Genomic DNA, 16324 nt, shown 5'->3' on the forward strand with positions numbered 1-16324 from the left:
CAATACTGTAATGAATTTACTGGAGATGTCTTTATCGCGGCGAATTCATGAAGTGGCGATGACGAGCGGCAGAGCTCGCGCTGTTCACGTTATTGATGAGCGCGCTTGACAGCTAATTTAAAACGCACGGAGTGCCTCACAAATGCGGAGCAAAATACCAGAATCTCAGCGCGGATGTTTTTATTTAATGCTGTCAGCTTCATTGTTTTAGTCAAATGACGCTGAAAATTTGACCTTGGTTTACGTGTTTTTAAAATTCTAAACCACTCCCTAACCTAAATATTGATATTAGCCTACACTGAATCATGGTCACAATATTTTCTAACTCCTATGATAATCAGTGGTGAAAAATACCAACATTTCCTTTTTTCCCCTTTCATTACACTTTAACAAATTAAAAGGAAAACACTTGGGAAAAACATTTATTAAACAAGGACATTTTATAGGTACTAAGCTCAATGTACAAGAGTATCTATTTGAGATGGGTGAGACGGTCTACAACTCTTCTGAGAAAACACAGGATTGCAGGTGAAAAACAGCACATCAGAATGTCAGACGTAAAGATAGCAGTTAGACAGCGACACCTCCAAAAATTGAAACATTTTTCCAGAGCCTGCTGTTTCAAGACGCAGCCAAAAACAAACGCAATAATGTCCAATAAATTCCCCAACAGGATCCAGGCTCATACCATCTGTCCAGCATACGTTCATTTCAGACAGACAAGCAGACATTCTTTTTTTTCCCTCTACTTGCTTCTGTCTTGTCATGTGCCGATTAGCTCTCTCTGCCAATTTACAGTTCATCTGGGTTTGGGCTGCCTGGTTGGACAGAGGAGGTGGTATAATGGAATAGGTTGTCAAGGGTGGTCTGTGTCATGGTACAGGTTTGGTCTGGAGAATGAAGAGAGGAGGGAAGCAGGTGGGATTGAAGGGGTGGCGGACAGGGAGGGTAGTCATTGTGCTGAATACATTAACAAAGAGAGCCAGAGAGCGGTCATCAAAAGAGCAGATAACGGATGACCTACAACCACAAACTCAGCCTCTGACCCCAACCAAAACAGGCAATCACTTAAGAGAGCTTCAGACACCTCTCTCTCCTCTTCCAAAAATGTCCAATCGAGTTTACAGAGTCATTTATGTCACGGTTTCTTCACCTTCTTGATAGATGAGGAACTCGAAGCAGATTCTCTGCGTTTGCGCTGTACAAAGAGGAGCATGAAGAAAACCATATTCAAATAATTATGCTGCCAAAAGTGGAATTTTGTGAAAGATTCATTGAAAAACGCTTGTCAATTATTATTATTTATTTTTTTAAATCAATAGCTCAGCAGTTCACGTACAATCAAAGCTAGTATTTATGTCATGATATTTCTAAATATCTGAATGCACATTAACTAACGATCTGATAAGCATTATAATATTGGAAATTTATAGTGTTACCAGTTACACTATAAATTTCCAGTTATCAGGATTATAATAAGAATTCATGATTGATTCTTTGTTCATGATAGTTTTTCTGTGTTGTCTTGTCATGGTCTTTTATTAGGCCAATCATAAATTACCAAGCCAACCATTAATTAAGTCATGGCAATTTACAGACAGGCATTTAAATAAAAAAAACTCACCGAATTTGGAGTGAGTGGAGCTCCAACCACATCAATAATCTGCTCTTTGGCTTCAGTTTTGATGTCATCAGCGCCAAGCCAGGATTGACTGTCAGCGACTCCACCGCTCTCGCTCTGTGGTGTGACGGCGCCCCCTGCTTTTAGAAGTGCATCATAGCGGTGCCGCAGCATCTGCTGTTCGTACTCACAGTTACTGTAGGCCTGCTTCAACTCGTAAACCAGGACCAGATCGCTGCGGAGTTCATTAAACATGTGCACTATCTCCTCTGTGGGCATAGGGTTGAGGTCTGCCGTGGAATGAGAAGAGATATGTTATAAGACTTTGTAAACTGAACTGTAATTATTAAGGTTTATTTTAACAATCCCAATATTGATTTTTAAAATCTCAAGATCAATAATTTATTCTATGCTAGTGTTTTCAGCACCATGGCAAAACAAATCATATTTCACCTAAATTCAAATTGATTGTTAAAGGTAAAGGTATTGTACTGTAAAATAATGGACTGATTTTTTACGCAATATTTACGACCTAAAGTTCCATTAAAATCTAAGTATACATGTAAAATAAGATAAAAAATCCATGTTCAAATTTATTTTAGCACATCTTAAAGGGTTAGGTTCACCCAAAATAAAAATAAAAACATATGTTGGAGATTAATATTTTGTAAATAAAGTGTTGTTTTTTTTGCACAAACAAAGTACTCGCATTGCTTCATTAGATTGAGGCCACTGGAGTCACATGGATTACTTTAATGATGTCTTTACCACCCTCCTGGGGCTTAAAAGTGGTAGTTGCCTTTAACTAAAATGAATGACTATTATTGACTATTTTAATTTGTTTGCTTGCTATTTGTTTTAATAATAAGTACAAGCTACGACTGTGCCTGCCATTACTCCACGCAGAGAACATAGCATCACGTGATTGAATGGCCGAATGCCAAATATTGTAATTTAACCAGCATTATCAATTAAACAATCAATTAAATTATACAGATATTTGAGAAACTAATTTTCCAAAACTTTCTAGGTTTATTCATTTTTCCAAAAGATTTCCAAGGTTGGAAATTGCTTTTTTTTTTTTTTAGTTCCACGACTTTTCCAGGTTTTTCATGACTGTACGAACCCAGAATAAGATACAACATGAGGAATGTAGTCCGAATCAAATCAAAAAGTTATTTTTAGTGAATCAAAAAAATACAGCACAACCAGTGTAATCCGTTTCACAAACAAATAATCTGTTCATACAATGCACATTATTCATTAATTAATAAATCCCAAATTAATCTCAAAATCTCATTAGTCTCAAATTAAATTTCTATCCTATTCAATGGTAGTTTATCATTTAAAATACCTTTATACATGGTTATAATAATTTTTTTTTTTTTACAAGAAATACAATTGCAAGAATTTTAATTAATATGCAAGTAAAATTTACTTTACTGAACTGAATCAATAGCTTATGAATCAGAATCAGTACCATTTTTTCAACTATAGAAATGATATGGTAGGTAGGAGCTCAGAAGTAATGCAACTTAAAACGTTACTTACCCACTCCTTGCTCTGTCAGGATCTGTTCAATTGCTTTTATTTTCTTCTGTCCAACTGAGCTGGGCAGCTTCATCTAGACACACAAATCCATTAGTTAACAAAATATACTACAACTACAAATAAACTTCAAGTAAACTTAAGTTGTGCTTGTGTACTCATGTCTGAATCCATGAGGTATTTGGAACTCTAGATGGAACATTAACACCTTTAATCTCAGATGGCTACATGGTGGGGGAGCAATGGAATAAAAATGGGGTCATCTTTCATTCATAATACCCCTGAAATGCACTTCAGAGAGGGCAGATCAAAACATGTTTATGCACCCGAGTCTGACTAACAGATGACCAGCCACATCTGAGTCATATACTACCCCAGTACCATCCTTAATGCGTTTTATATAGAGCGACCTCCCTTCATTACTCTTTAAGAGGAATGCCTTCCTGTGGGTAGATTACTCTACCTATGACTGTGTGAATCAATCAACTCCTGGCTAATGAGAGAGAAGTTAAACGCCACAGGCTCCTGTGGAGAGGAGGGATCTATCATAATATTCTGCATAGATCGTATATTAAGAAACGGATCAGGGGTCAGTTTTGTCGAAGCGTACAAGTTGATCTTACTCTCTGACTCCGTAGTGAAACACCAGCAGATTTGAAGTCTGGGAATTTGATGCCTGCAGTTTCCGGAACAGCCTGCCATTGGACAGATGAGAGGGCATTAGAGGAGAACGTGATAGAATTTTAAAAAATTTACAGATAATTTTTTTTAATAAATAATAATTTTTAAACCGTTTAAAAAATGCACACACACACACACAAAAAAAATCACAGCGATCATCCTAACTTTGCACTTTCTTTTCTATTGAAAATATCCCCCTCCCATCAAACAACTATTATTATCGCTGGCAGGTTAACTTTGAATTCAGACAGTGTGAATGATATATAAAGAGAAAATTACAGGTTTTTCCATCTCTCGTTTCTGAGGCAGCTTCTTCTTGGTGGCTTTGCGTTCAGCTCTGCGCATCTCTGTGTTCGTGTCAGCGGCTGTAATGAGCTTCTGGAGGTCCTGGGCCTTCTTCTCACGCTCCTTCTTGCGTGTCTCAATCTTCCTCAACTCCTGGATCAGGTATTCCTCTTCTGCCACCTAAAGGAAGGAAAAAGTACATATTCATGAAGTACATAGCTTGTACTTAACTCTTTTCCCGCCATTGATGGAATTTTCCGTCATTCATAGCACAGCGGTTCCCAGCCATTGACAGGATTTTCTCAGCTTTTTGTTCAAAATGTTGCTTTTTTATGAAACTTACCCACATTCAAGTGTTGATTTAAAAAAAAGAATGCATGAAGATAGAATAATAAAAAAGGAGGCTCTGTTTATTATTTTGATATATTGCATGTTCAGATATTCATACAAAAAAACATTCTGGGGGCCATAAAAGTTTTGTTAAAATGATTATAAAAAAAATGCAGGCACTGGCTGGAGACTTTTTTTCTTTCTTTTTTTTTTGCTGGCGGGGAAAGAGTTAAATAGACCATTTTATACCCTTTCACAGTATCTTCTTGATTTTGTTTTAGGAGTCTACTAGGTTGTTTCATGTTTGAATGTTCAAAAAAAAAAAAAAAAAAAAAAAAAAAAAATCACATATTTTCCATTGTTGCAGCACCTCTCTTCCCAGTCTGTCAATAACGATCTGTCTCTATGAAGCTCCTCCTTCCAAAAGAGCAATATGCTTTGATAGGTTGGCTGGACCAGTGTGTTGTGATTGGTCAACTGCTTTGAGCGTGTTTCGGAAATGTCACACCCTTTCCATAACTGCGAGTTTCAACACAGTACTAACGCAACTCAACCAGGATCCACTCCTCTATTTTGCATATGCCTTGAGTGAAAATGATTTAAATGAGGAATATTGTGGCGTGCACATTCTTGGAAGAAAACTCAAAACTACAATCAAGGCCTTTCAGGCCGCTCAGAAACGGTGCTTGCTGTTTGAGCATAGTAAAGGTCTGCATTCTCTATATCAGTAACATTACATACTAAAGAAGAAAGTTGAACATGTAAAAAATCTTAATAGGTCCTCTTTAAAACTGACACTAATACATCACTGTTGTAATAATTGTTATGCAGATTGTAAAAAAGATGAGCAGTCTCACCTGTTCTGGAGTGCGGCTGAAAAGTCTCTCGAGCTGCTCTTTCCTGCGTCTCTCATGACCAGCATCAAAGATGTAGATCTTGGGCTCAGTTCCTGTTCCAGCCCGAACCTTTGTTAGTTTGCCGCAAATGCTGTAATAACGCTCTTTAAGATCCTCCGCAGAGCGCTTCTACAATTACATTGAAATCAGGGAAGAAATGTGATTTGAAGGAAGCAAAATGTAACGTGGTAAAATTACTATTTTATGTTCAGTTAAAAGCAGAATCATGAAGAGGAATTTACTCTGTACTGTTGGTGATCATAGCGATCATGGATAACAATAAACCTCAGGTCGAAACGTTTACACAAGTCAAACAGGTGATCCGTTTCAGCTTTCGTCCATCCGTCGTCATGAAGATACATCTGATACTCCTGCTCAGAGTACACAGGCACCTGCACAGTCTATGAACAGGAATAATATTTTCAATAACATGCAAGGAGAGGAATTTCTATTTCAAAACAAGAATATAACACAATCTCTTCTCTCTTCCCTTTACTAATATCATTTTAACAATCTTCTCTTTCCAACCTTGTTGAAGCGAGCAAATGGGTAGTCCTTTCCCTCCTCTGCTGCTCGTCTCCAGTGATGGAAGATGGCACCATCTTTTCTGGCTGGATTAGAAAAGGGCATCCACTTCCAGGGCCGCACCTTCTTACAGCCCAGTTTCGCTTTCACGGTCCGGTAGCCTTGCGTAGTATCACTCGGTAACAGGGGAGGGGCATCCCGACTGAAAATAGAAAATGTTAATGATATGTTGTCATGTTTCAATGTAACAATATCAGCATCCATGTGCAGCATTCAGGGCTCAGCTATAAGGATTTTTAATACAGGGCTCAACTATAAGGATTTTTGTGACGACCTATTCGGACCAGTAGACAAAACAAAATATATTTAATTTTTAGTAACATATTTTTACGTGAAACTCAAGAGATATATATACATACACTACTGTTCAAAAGCTTAGAGTCAGTAAGTTTATTTTTTTCAGCAAGGATGCATTAAACTGATCAAAATTAACAAGATTTTGGTCCCACTTTATATTAGGTGTCTTTAACTAATATGCAATAACATTTAAATTAATCAATTGATTCAATGCACCTATTGTGCACATGCAAGTTTTTACATTGTACTTATATTAACAAAAAAAAATTCCTGCATGTAATTACAGCTGTAATTAATTTCTGTAATTACATCTATAATTACATCGTTGACCCTTCCCTTATCCCAGCCTTACATACCACCATGTCTCTAACCTTACCCATATCCCACCTCAGTAAGTGTTTTGCAATACAACATGAACACAATAAGTACATTGTAGGTATTTTTGATGCAAGTACATAGTAGTTAGACACCTAAACATAAAGTGTAACCAAGATTTCTAATTCAATGCTGTTCTTTTGAACATTCTATTCATCAAAGAACCCTGAAAAAAACGTGTCACAGTTTGCACAAAATATTAAGCAGCATAACCAAATCACTTTCAACATTAAGACATTTTTCTTGGGCAGCAAATCAGCATATTAGACTGATTTCTGAAGGGTCATGTGACACTGAAGACTGGAAAATGATGCATTGCTGACAATTCAGCTTTGCCATTAAAGGAATAAAATAAAATGTAAATATATTAAAATAAACACCAGTTATTTTAAATGATATTAACAGTTCACAATATTACTGTTTTTAATGTATTTTCGATCAAATAGATGCAGCCTTGGTGACCATAAGAGACTTAAAAAAAAACATTACAGACCTTTTGAATGGTAGTGTTAAGTGTAGTATATTTAGCCTACTTCTCAAAAATAAATGTACTTGATTTTTAATTTGCATTTTGCAATAGCTGAACATTATGACAGACAGCTATAAACTCATACAAACCCTTTTGCTGTACAATTGATATAATATAACATGTTAGTCAACTAGATCAAACAATAAATTATACTGTACATTCAAACAGCAACAGAATCTGCCGCTTATCATGGGAATCAATTTTTTAGAGGGCAATGCAAATAAAATCTCATAATATGGGCAATAAAACAGTGAGGTGAGAAGGTTGAGCTGAGACAGCAATCTTACTTTTTGTCTGAATACAGCAAGGCATAAACTTCTCTGTGCATTCCTTCTGGTCTCTTGAAGGTTAATGTCTCTGTGACTTTCTTGGCTTTTTTCTACAAAGATAAACAGAATGAGAGTTGTCTCAATACATCTGACATCTGTCACAGTAACATCCATCTATCTGAATTCAAAAGTTTGCTGGTGTTGGTTCTCTGTGCCAGGTTACCTTGTCTGAGTTGATGAAGTCCTTCTTGCTGATGGGTCCTGGATCATTGTCTCCTCCTGTCAGCTCCAGAATATCCCTCACGTCAGCACCGGTAGTCATGATGAAGGACTAATAGTTTAGACAGAATTATTAGCAAAGAGATGCACATATAAAATACTTATACAATGAAATGGTTGGCTTGCTTTTGAAAGCAGACAATTAAGCATAATCTTTGTTATGAGAACTGAATGAACAAATGGCAGCAGTACGTCTGACAACGATCATAATAACAACAACATCAAACACAGACAACACATCAGGGTTAAATGTTAGAACTTGTTTGCTGGGTCTGTGTGAGCTGGTAACGTTAGATAAATAAATAAATGATAGCTTAAAAACTGAGCCTGAGCGCTAACTCGAATCTCGGAATCAATGAGCTTAGAGGCGGGAACCCCATTGAGCTCAAATAGTACTTCCAGAACAGCATTTACGAACAATAAGGGAAATAGAAGTAACGTTTAATCTTACCTGAGAAAAATAAAGGCAGCCTGTGTTTCTAAAATATGTATGTGGTCTTTATTTGCGTGACAGTGTTAGCTGAAACGCTGCATCTACCGGCGGATGCAGATCTCCTCTTCGACGGTGGGCTCCTCTGTGCTTCACGACAGTTGTGTAAATGATCGCCTCCTATCGGACAAAACGATGTAGTGCATCTACAAGACACTGTCAGTGTCACTGTTCATAAAATGCCTTAGCCTACCTATGTATATAAACCGCCAATGGATAAATCCAAACTACAAAATTACACGTTTTACAAAACATTTATTTTAGGAGCATGGCATTTTTGAGAATATAATAGAATTATGTGAAACCATTCTAGACACTGCAAAGAGGCAACAGCAATCCCAAAATTATCTTTACCACTCTTACAAAATCAACATTTACCAATAAAATCCACATACATAAAGTAAAAATTCCATAAAAATGAGAAAAATATCTTAAGTGATTAATAAAATACAGCATTTAACCACATAATACATCATACAAGAAAGTTATCCCTGATAGAGTGGTGGCATACAATTTTATTAACATCAAAAAAACAAAGGAAAACAACTTACTGCAATAACAGTGATAACCAGTTCTACATCTTTCATTCATTGATATACAGACAGACAGACAGACAGACAGACAGACAGATAGACAGATAGATAGACAGACAGACAGACAGACAGACAGACAGACAGACAGATTGATATAGATGGATGGATGGATAGATAGATAGATAGATAACATGCATAAATTTAAACTATTGTAAAATAGTGTTTAAGTAATGTGTCACTGTTTGATTGATTACAAAGCAATAATCGAAGAACTGTCATGCAGATAGCCGGATTACACCAGTTGAAAAATTGTAGGCCTATCTAAAGAAATATAATTGATTATCATTACTGCTAAAACCTTTCATCATAATCTTTCCCCTTGTGGGAGAGCAGCACAAAAAATAAATCTATGCTTAAAAAAAAACTAAAAGCATTTTACAGTTTCACACATCACTTTCAGCCACCAAATATGTTCTATCCCTTGAATTACAAGAGGGGCAGTTTAATTTTTGTGCGGACGTGGTCTCGCTTGAGCTCTCTTTCCCTGAGATAGGCCTGCAGCTTGTCTGTTGAAAAACAGACCACAGAGTCGCTGTGTTTGGAGGGAGGACGGTCTCCTTGTATCCAGGGGTTTTGGAGGCACTCTGCAGCTGTTGGTCTTGCCCTGATGAAACATGGAGCCACATCAAAAACTGCCTACAGTACGTCCACATACTAACTGATTCAGTGTGAAAAAGACTATAGTGCAATTTCCATATTTAATCTGTCATTAAAATCATAATTTGCCTGAAGTTTAGAAGCAGGATATATTTAACAATTGTTTTTTCTTATGTCTATTGATGGAAAGTCATAAATATAATAATACTATTTTTTATCTTATTAGCTTTCTGCCATTCCATCAGCATCATCAAAATATGACATGAAATCTCATTGTCTGTTATTTGGATATAAAAAATAAGCAGTCTATGAATTTTACCAGGATTTGTTGCTCATGGTGTTCTTCATGAAGTTGATGGCTCCCTCTGAGAGACCTGGGTAACAACGACTGAACTGGATCTTTCCTTTTTTGATGTTTCGATCCCTCTCCCAATTTAAATCAGCATGAAAGGGACTGTCTGCACTCAACCTACAAGGGGAAAGTAAAGAACATTGAGGAAATCACTTGACAATGGCTGAACAATAAGGATGCCCTAATTGCCATGTCACACTATTCCTTATACGGTTACAGTTTTACTGAATGAAAGTACTTACATTATAAAAGCCAAAACACCAACAGCCCAGATATCAGTTTCGGGTCCAACTCCTTGTCCATCTAAGATTTCAGGAGCTTTAGGAAGGACAATATAAACTAACAAACAGAACAGAAAATATTTTTTCATAAACTAAATTGTTTTTTGATAAGATACTTGACACTTTTTCTTTAAAGATGTCAAGAAGCTGAGAAAATGTATAACACAGATATATTACCACTTTAAAGTTTGAGGGTAGTAAGATTTTTTCAAAGAAAGAAAATCAAATTTGTACTTTTATTCAGCAAGGATGCATTAAATTGATCAAAAGTAAGAGTAAAGACTTATATCATGCTAAAATATCTATTTCAAATAAATGCTGTTCTTTTGAACGTTCTATTCATCAGAGAATCCTGAATGTATGTATCACAAAAATGTATCACATTTTCTATCAAAAATATTAAGCAAGTACAACTGTTTTCAACAATGATGATAATAATAAGAAATGTTTCTTGTGCAGCAAATCAGCATATTAGAATGATTTCTGAAGGGTCATGTGACACTGAAGACTGAAGTAATGATGCTGAAAATTCAGCTTTACCATCACAGGAATAAATTACATTTTAAGATATATTAGAATAGAAAACAGTTATTTGGAACTGTAATACTATTTGACAATATTACTGTTTTTACTGTATAAGTGATCAAATAAATGCAGCCTTGGTGAGAGAAGAAACTTCTTTCAAAAACATTTAAAAATCTTTCCGCCCCCGAACCTTTAAATGGTAGTGTATAATGATTAAATCAAAGCAAAGTTTTTGAAATTTGAAAATTAGAAAATTTCTAGAAATAGATTTACCTTTATTATCTGTCATTTCTTTGATGTGTTCGATGTTCAGCGCCTGTCCTGGAGTGAAGGGCTGAGCGGAGCCCAAATCAACAATCTTCACTACATTTCGGCCTGTCACAAGCATGTTGTCTGACTTTAGGTCCAGGTGTACAATGCGTCGGCTGTGCAGGTAATCCACAGCGCTCAGAATCTGTTCTAGTAGGTCTGTCACATGCGTTTCTGAATATAGATTCCTGTATACCATCAAGAGTAAATGGTAAGGTCATTTTTTTCAACACCGACTGTTATAGATATTGATTTTCACTAGTATCTTTAAATGTGATGATATAATTGACCAGAACACTTGAAATAGTATTATTCCTCTCACCTTTCTGCAAGGTTATAAAGAAGCTCTCGCCCTGAGCACAGCTCCTCTATAAGCACCAGGCAGGTTGGGGTGAGGATGGCCGACTGCAGCTGGACGATCCGAGGGTGACTCAGCCGGCGAAGCAGTTGATATTCCCTCAAAACCAATTGCCTCTGCTCTGGTCTGTAGTGGGTTATCTTAGCTGCCAACATCTGAGAGCTGCGACTATCCTCACACTGCGTTACCACACTGAAACGGCCTCTGTCAAATGAAACAATATTGATTGTGTTTATTTACTTACTTGTTGTCACTGTCTCTTTGGCATCAATAATTATGTCTTAGTAAATGTAGTTAAATAAATTTGCAACATAAAAGGATTGTAAATAAAGGCAATCAATGTTCTGTAAGCAATTCAAATTTGTTTTGCAGTTTAAATACTATTAAGGCTTATTCACACTGTCCCATCAAAAACCAACAGGGTTAAAACACACTGATCTAACTAAACCCAACTACAAATTTGGAAGTGTTTGGTGGGACAATGTGATCTAGTGGTTCTCAACCAGGGGCCCTCAACAAACTTCCAAGGGGGCTTCAAGATGTCTTAAAATAAGGAAAATGAGCTAAAAAAAATCTTATTTCTTATTATTTGGTTATTTTTTATAATGAATATACATCCTACTAGTTATACCCAGCTCCAAAATATTTTATTGGGTAGAAATTGTGAGTGAGGGGGGCCTTCAAATATTGTTATGGACAATGAAAGGTTGAGATCATCAAGAAGCTGCAAATGTTTATTTGCATATATAAATATGCAGTCAAGTACAGTACCTGTTGATTTCAGACAGGAATTTATAAGACTTCTCAGTGCCAAGACCTCCAGGTACAGTGACCTTTGACCCAATAGATTCCATCTGAATGAGAGGATTGTGAGACTCTGCAAAAATAAAATAAGAAATTAAAATCAAGGTGTCATAATACTTTTAAGTAAACAGTCTAATACGAATCTGTTATAATGCACATTCCATTTATTATAATAGAGAGATTGCATTATATTTAAAGATGTTAATTTACAAACACAAAGGTTGACGGTTCAATCCAAAGTGACCCAGAAACAGGACATTTGCAGAGATCTCATTTAGGGTGTGGTAATAAATTGTAAGCCACTTTGGATACAACTAAGAATTATTTTCAGAATGTTGTACCTTCATAAGGCGTGGCCATAAAAGCAGGTGGTGAAGGGTCACTGAAAGGTGCCAACCCTGTCTTGGTGTTAAATGACACTCTGAATATATATCCCGGTCCTCTCGGAAGGGCATTAGCAGTGAAACAGCTGTCTGTGACATTCTCTGACAATGTTCTCCACTCCCCACCTAATATAAAGGAGAATAAATTATTTAGGAGGATGCATGAAAAAAAAAACCATGCTCAAATACAAAATAAATGCTCATAATGCAGGATGAGTTTGATTTTAATCTCTTTTACGGAGTCTTTAAGATGTATTCTTACCATTTACACTATACTGAATACAATACGTGACAAGGTCTTTGGATGGCACAGGTTTCCAGAACACAAGAGCTCCACCCACTGCTAGCTGAATGACATCTGGCCTGGATGGTTTGACTGGACTTTCTGGTAGAACATTAAAAAAACAATTGAAAACTTTAAACAACTTTATAAAATACACTAACATTCAAACTTTTGGAGTCAGTATTTTTTTTTTTTTTTTTACATTGTGTTTGTTGGAATTAATGATACACAATAAATTATTAAATGCAGATGACCAAATCAGCCCAACAAACATACCTTTGGTTTTCTTAAATATCGGCATTTTCAGCAAGAACAATTTGGAGCTCTTCTGAGGACTTTCCGATGAAGTGGCAGCAGGAACTGGGGCAGGGTGAGTCATTTTCTCTGGCATGACAGGCGAAGGGTTCTTCACAATTGGTCCTGCTAGAAAGAGTTAGAGATGTAATTTTTATACACAATCAAATGATTTTTTGACAACTGAACAGAGAAGTATCTGCTATTCGATATTATAAGTGTTAAAGCATTAAAAGTAGCCTACCGCCTTTCTTCTTCTCTACGTCATCCATGCTGCACTGTCGGGTGAACAATTTCGTAATGCTAGATGCTGAAGCTTGCATCTTCTTCCTCAAGGTTAGAAGAGGGGTCTTGGGCCGAGTGGATGCTCCTTCTGCTTGTTTCTTTTCCAAGCCCTCTAGCTGAGGAGAAGAATGGCTAGCCCACGAGTGCTTGCGGAAGATCTTCATGAATCCAGGCTTGGAAGATTTCCCACTCGGGGGCTTGTCTTGTAGAGCTGGGGCTGAGGCATATCTTTGAAGCACCTCTTTGCTTTCTTGGCCTGCAACCACAGCCTGGACAGGAACTGCAGAGGAGCTTCTTCTCAGAGCAATGCCGCTCTTATGTCGCATCTCATTTAATCCAGAGCTTGAACTGTTGGTGCGCCGTCTTGGCGGGGCTTGCGGGATGTCTTGCCGAAGAGATCTCAGAACGCTCTCCATGTCATCATCCTCAGAGTCCTGTAGAAGAGAGCATGGAGATGTTTTTCCAGAGGATCCAGCGATCAAGATTTCACCGTGTTGGTGTTTATGAGAGAGTTCTTCATATGAGCCTACCCTGCTAGATGCCTCTGAACCGTGGTCAAGCGAGCATGCTAGCGATGATAGCTGTGAGCCATCCACGCTCTCCTCATCACCTAAATGTGCTGCTTCTGTTTCCATGATCTGCAATTGCATGTCATCCTCACTTGAACATTTCAAGACTGGCTGATGTCCTTCTTCGAGCTCATGGACCTGCGCTCTCACCTTCCTCATAACAACGGGGCCCTTTTTCGACAAAAACGCAGAGCGACGGAGGAGTTTCCTTCTCACTTGGACTTCTTCAGTTTTTGCCTCCTCTTCGTCAGTGGCGTCCGGCTTCTGGCTAACTTCGACATCATGCTTGTTTTCTCCCTGCATGATTGAAGCTGGAGAGCGTTGCATGCACACATCTAATGATCTGCTTCTTCTCTGGGTGTGTATGTTTGGATGGGCAGCACTCACTCCACTATCAAACGAGCTGGACTTAAGGATAGACGAATGGATTGATCCTCTTCTTTGGTTACGATTGGCTTCTAAGTCTGGGGAATCTTCTACATACTCTATTAGGGGCTCGTTCAACCTACCGGAGAGGCTTGCACGGAGGGGTTTACGGCCACGCTCTTGCTTTTTAGCTTGGATTTTATCCCGCAGTGTCATGTGACGAGCAGATATGGGTGAGAGCTGCTCGGAGCTGCAGTAAAAAGTGCTTTTGATGAGGCTATGACGTGGTATGGGAAGCTCACCAGCCAATTCTTCATCTCCCTCAGAGAGGTGAAGAGAGGGGCTACTGTCCCTTTGCTCCAAGCTTATCGGCTCTGGTGATGGTGAGTTCATGGGAATCACCAGCGGGCTACTGTGAACTCTGTCCTTACCAATAAGCACATCTTCCTCATCCCGTTTTAAAATTGTGGGCGTCTTTGACACATGAGCGTAGGGGTCATATTCATCCTCTTCTTCCAAATCATCTTCATCCTCCTGGCTCGCCTGCTGGAAGAAGTCCCAGGCATCAGCCTCATCATAATCTGAAGAGGATCCACTACTTAGCGAGGTGCTGCTGGGCTCCTGGGACTCCTTTGCAGCTGTAATCGAAACATCACGCAGAGGAGCCTCCAATAACTCTGGGATCGGTCTCAGAGTCAGAACCGAGCCGAGGCATGTTAAAGAACGCTGAAAGAAAAGGGAAGAAGCATGGAAAAGAGTAGGAAGACATGAAAGAAGAACATTTTCCTGGACAATCAGTAGCAGAGGAGAAGATTTAAAATCATACCTGCCATTTTCTTCTTGAAATAAAAGATTTTACATTTTTAGTATTTATGTCCTCTGGTTCTTCATCTTCATAATAGCCCTAAAAATAATTACATTTATAATTTAAACTGACACTAAATTGTATTTGTGCACTGATGGTATCTGATGGTCAGATGGTTATCTGATGGTATAGATATACATGAAACCACCTACCTGAAACCACTCGTGACTCAAACATTCAGATGCAGATGGTCTCATTCTGTGAAGGTGGAACAAAATAACTTCAACTACTAATAACTAATCAACTGCTGCTCATAAAAACAAATACACCCATGTAAACAGATCTTACTCTGGGTCTGGCTGTAGAACCCTATGTAGGAAGTCCTGTGCCTCCACACTTCTGCTTGTGATCTCAGGAGTGTCCCAGTACAGCAAACCCTCAGCAACCTTCATCAGTGTGGCACGGTCGTTCTCACCGAAGAAAGGACAGTGGCATGTTAAGCTTCCCAAAAAAAACAAAAAAAACAACAACATTATTTTCTACCAATATATATATATATATATATTTGACTTTAATAGCCACATAAAATTGCAGCAAACCTAAAAGGAAAATATCTGCTGGCTTCATGCCTTCAATGCACTTACCATAAGTAAGTAACCACACCAAGAGACCTGAAACAAATAAAATATCATTCACCAAGAAGTAAAAGACAGAACTGCATTTCTGAACATGACAAATTCGGTTCACCACAATTTTCAACAAGCCACAAAATTTGATACCAGATATCAGTGGCTACTGTCACAGGTTCTTGGTGGACAATTTCTGGAGCAACAAATTCTGGTGTCCCAAACACACTGTACTGATGTCTGGAGTTGTCAATTTCCTGGCAGAATCCAAAGTCACAGATTTTGATGTCTTCTCTAGCAGGGGACACCATTAGGATATTGTCTGTCTGAAGAGAAAAGATTTTTTAAAAGTTAGACAGAATTTAAGAAGGACGACCACAGGTCAGAAGATGTCTTTACCATAGACACCAATTGGTCCAATTTTAGAAAAGGACTGTCAGTGACTGTAAAAGCTTTTAGTATCCTATCAGTAAAATTTCTTGTAATATATACAATTTTAAATGAATGCCACTTAAAACAAATATTATAAAGTAAGTATAATAACTTACTTTGATATCAAGATGTAGAATGTTCATACTGTGTATGTATCCAATGCCCTCCAGAACCTGCTGAATATATAACTGAACCTAAAAACAATTAATGATCATTATAACTTTTGCTTTATTTCTGTGTGAAAGTGTGACTGAAATTCAATGAATTATCAATATTA

The 16324-nt window shown here is 37.7% G+C and overlaps 2 protein-coding genes across 2 annotated transcripts in view; both read right to left on the reverse strand.

The window, feature by feature from the left end:
- Nucleotides 1-398: 398 nt before the first annotated feature.
- Nucleotides 399-8257, reverse strand: dmap1 (DNA methyltransferase 1 associated protein 1). The gene is made up of 11 exons (XM_056252293.1): nt 8147-8257; nt 7640-7747; nt 7435-7526; nt 5890-6088; nt 5604-5762; nt 5323-5490; nt 4130-4315; nt 3793-3864; nt 3173-3245; nt 1625-1911; nt 399-1198 (listed from the first exon to the last, which is right to left on the reverse strand). Exons 2-11 carry the CDS (start codon nt 7736-7738, stop codon nt 1139-1141), a joined length of 1395 nt encoding a protein of 464 aa, XP_056108268.1. The 5' UTR covers nt 7739-7747; nt 8147-8257; the 3' UTR covers nt 399-1138.
- A 622-nt stretch (nt 8258-8879) lies between these two features.
- obscna (obscurin, cytoskeletal calmodulin and titin-interacting RhoGEF a) overlaps nt 8880-16324 on the reverse strand; it is a 70656-nt gene continuing 63211 nt past the window's right edge. Inside the window, exons 65-80 of the mRNA XM_056252258.1 lie at nt 16164-16241; nt 15769-15941; nt 15634-15660; nt 15338-15490; nt 15202-15247; nt 15011-15088; nt 13209-14910; nt 12947-13093; nt 12650-12772; nt 12346-12513; nt 11972-12077; nt 11165-11404; nt 10807-11030; nt 9970-10066; nt 9695-9844; nt 8880-9382 (exon numbers count right to left, since the gene is read on the reverse strand). Of these exons, the coding sequence (XP_056108233.1) occupies nt 9205-9382; nt 9695-9844; nt 9970-10066; nt 10807-11030; nt 11165-11404; nt 11972-12077; nt 12346-12513; nt 12650-12772; nt 12947-13093; nt 13209-14910; nt 15011-15088; nt 15202-15247; nt 15338-15490; nt 15634-15660; nt 15769-15941; nt 16164-16241 (3690 nt within the window). The 3' untranslated portion in view covers nt 8880-9204. The remainder of the gene's footprint in view (nt 9383-9694; nt 9845-9969; nt 10067-10806; nt 11031-11164; nt 11405-11971; nt 12078-12345; nt 12514-12649; nt 12773-12946; nt 13094-13208; nt 14911-15010; nt 15089-15201; nt 15248-15337; nt 15491-15633; nt 15661-15768; nt 15942-16163; nt 16242-16324) is intronic.

Source organism: Rhinichthys klamathensis, unplaced genomic scaffold (genome assembly GCF_029890125.1).
Source record: "Rhinichthys klamathensis goyatoka isolate OS25496 unplaced genomic scaffold, OSU_Roscu_1.1 h1tg000094l_1, whole genome shotgun sequence".
In the NCBI taxonomy this organism is placed as follows: Eukaryota; Metazoa; Chordata; class Actinopteri; order Cypriniformes; family Leuciscidae; genus Rhinichthys; species Rhinichthys klamathensis.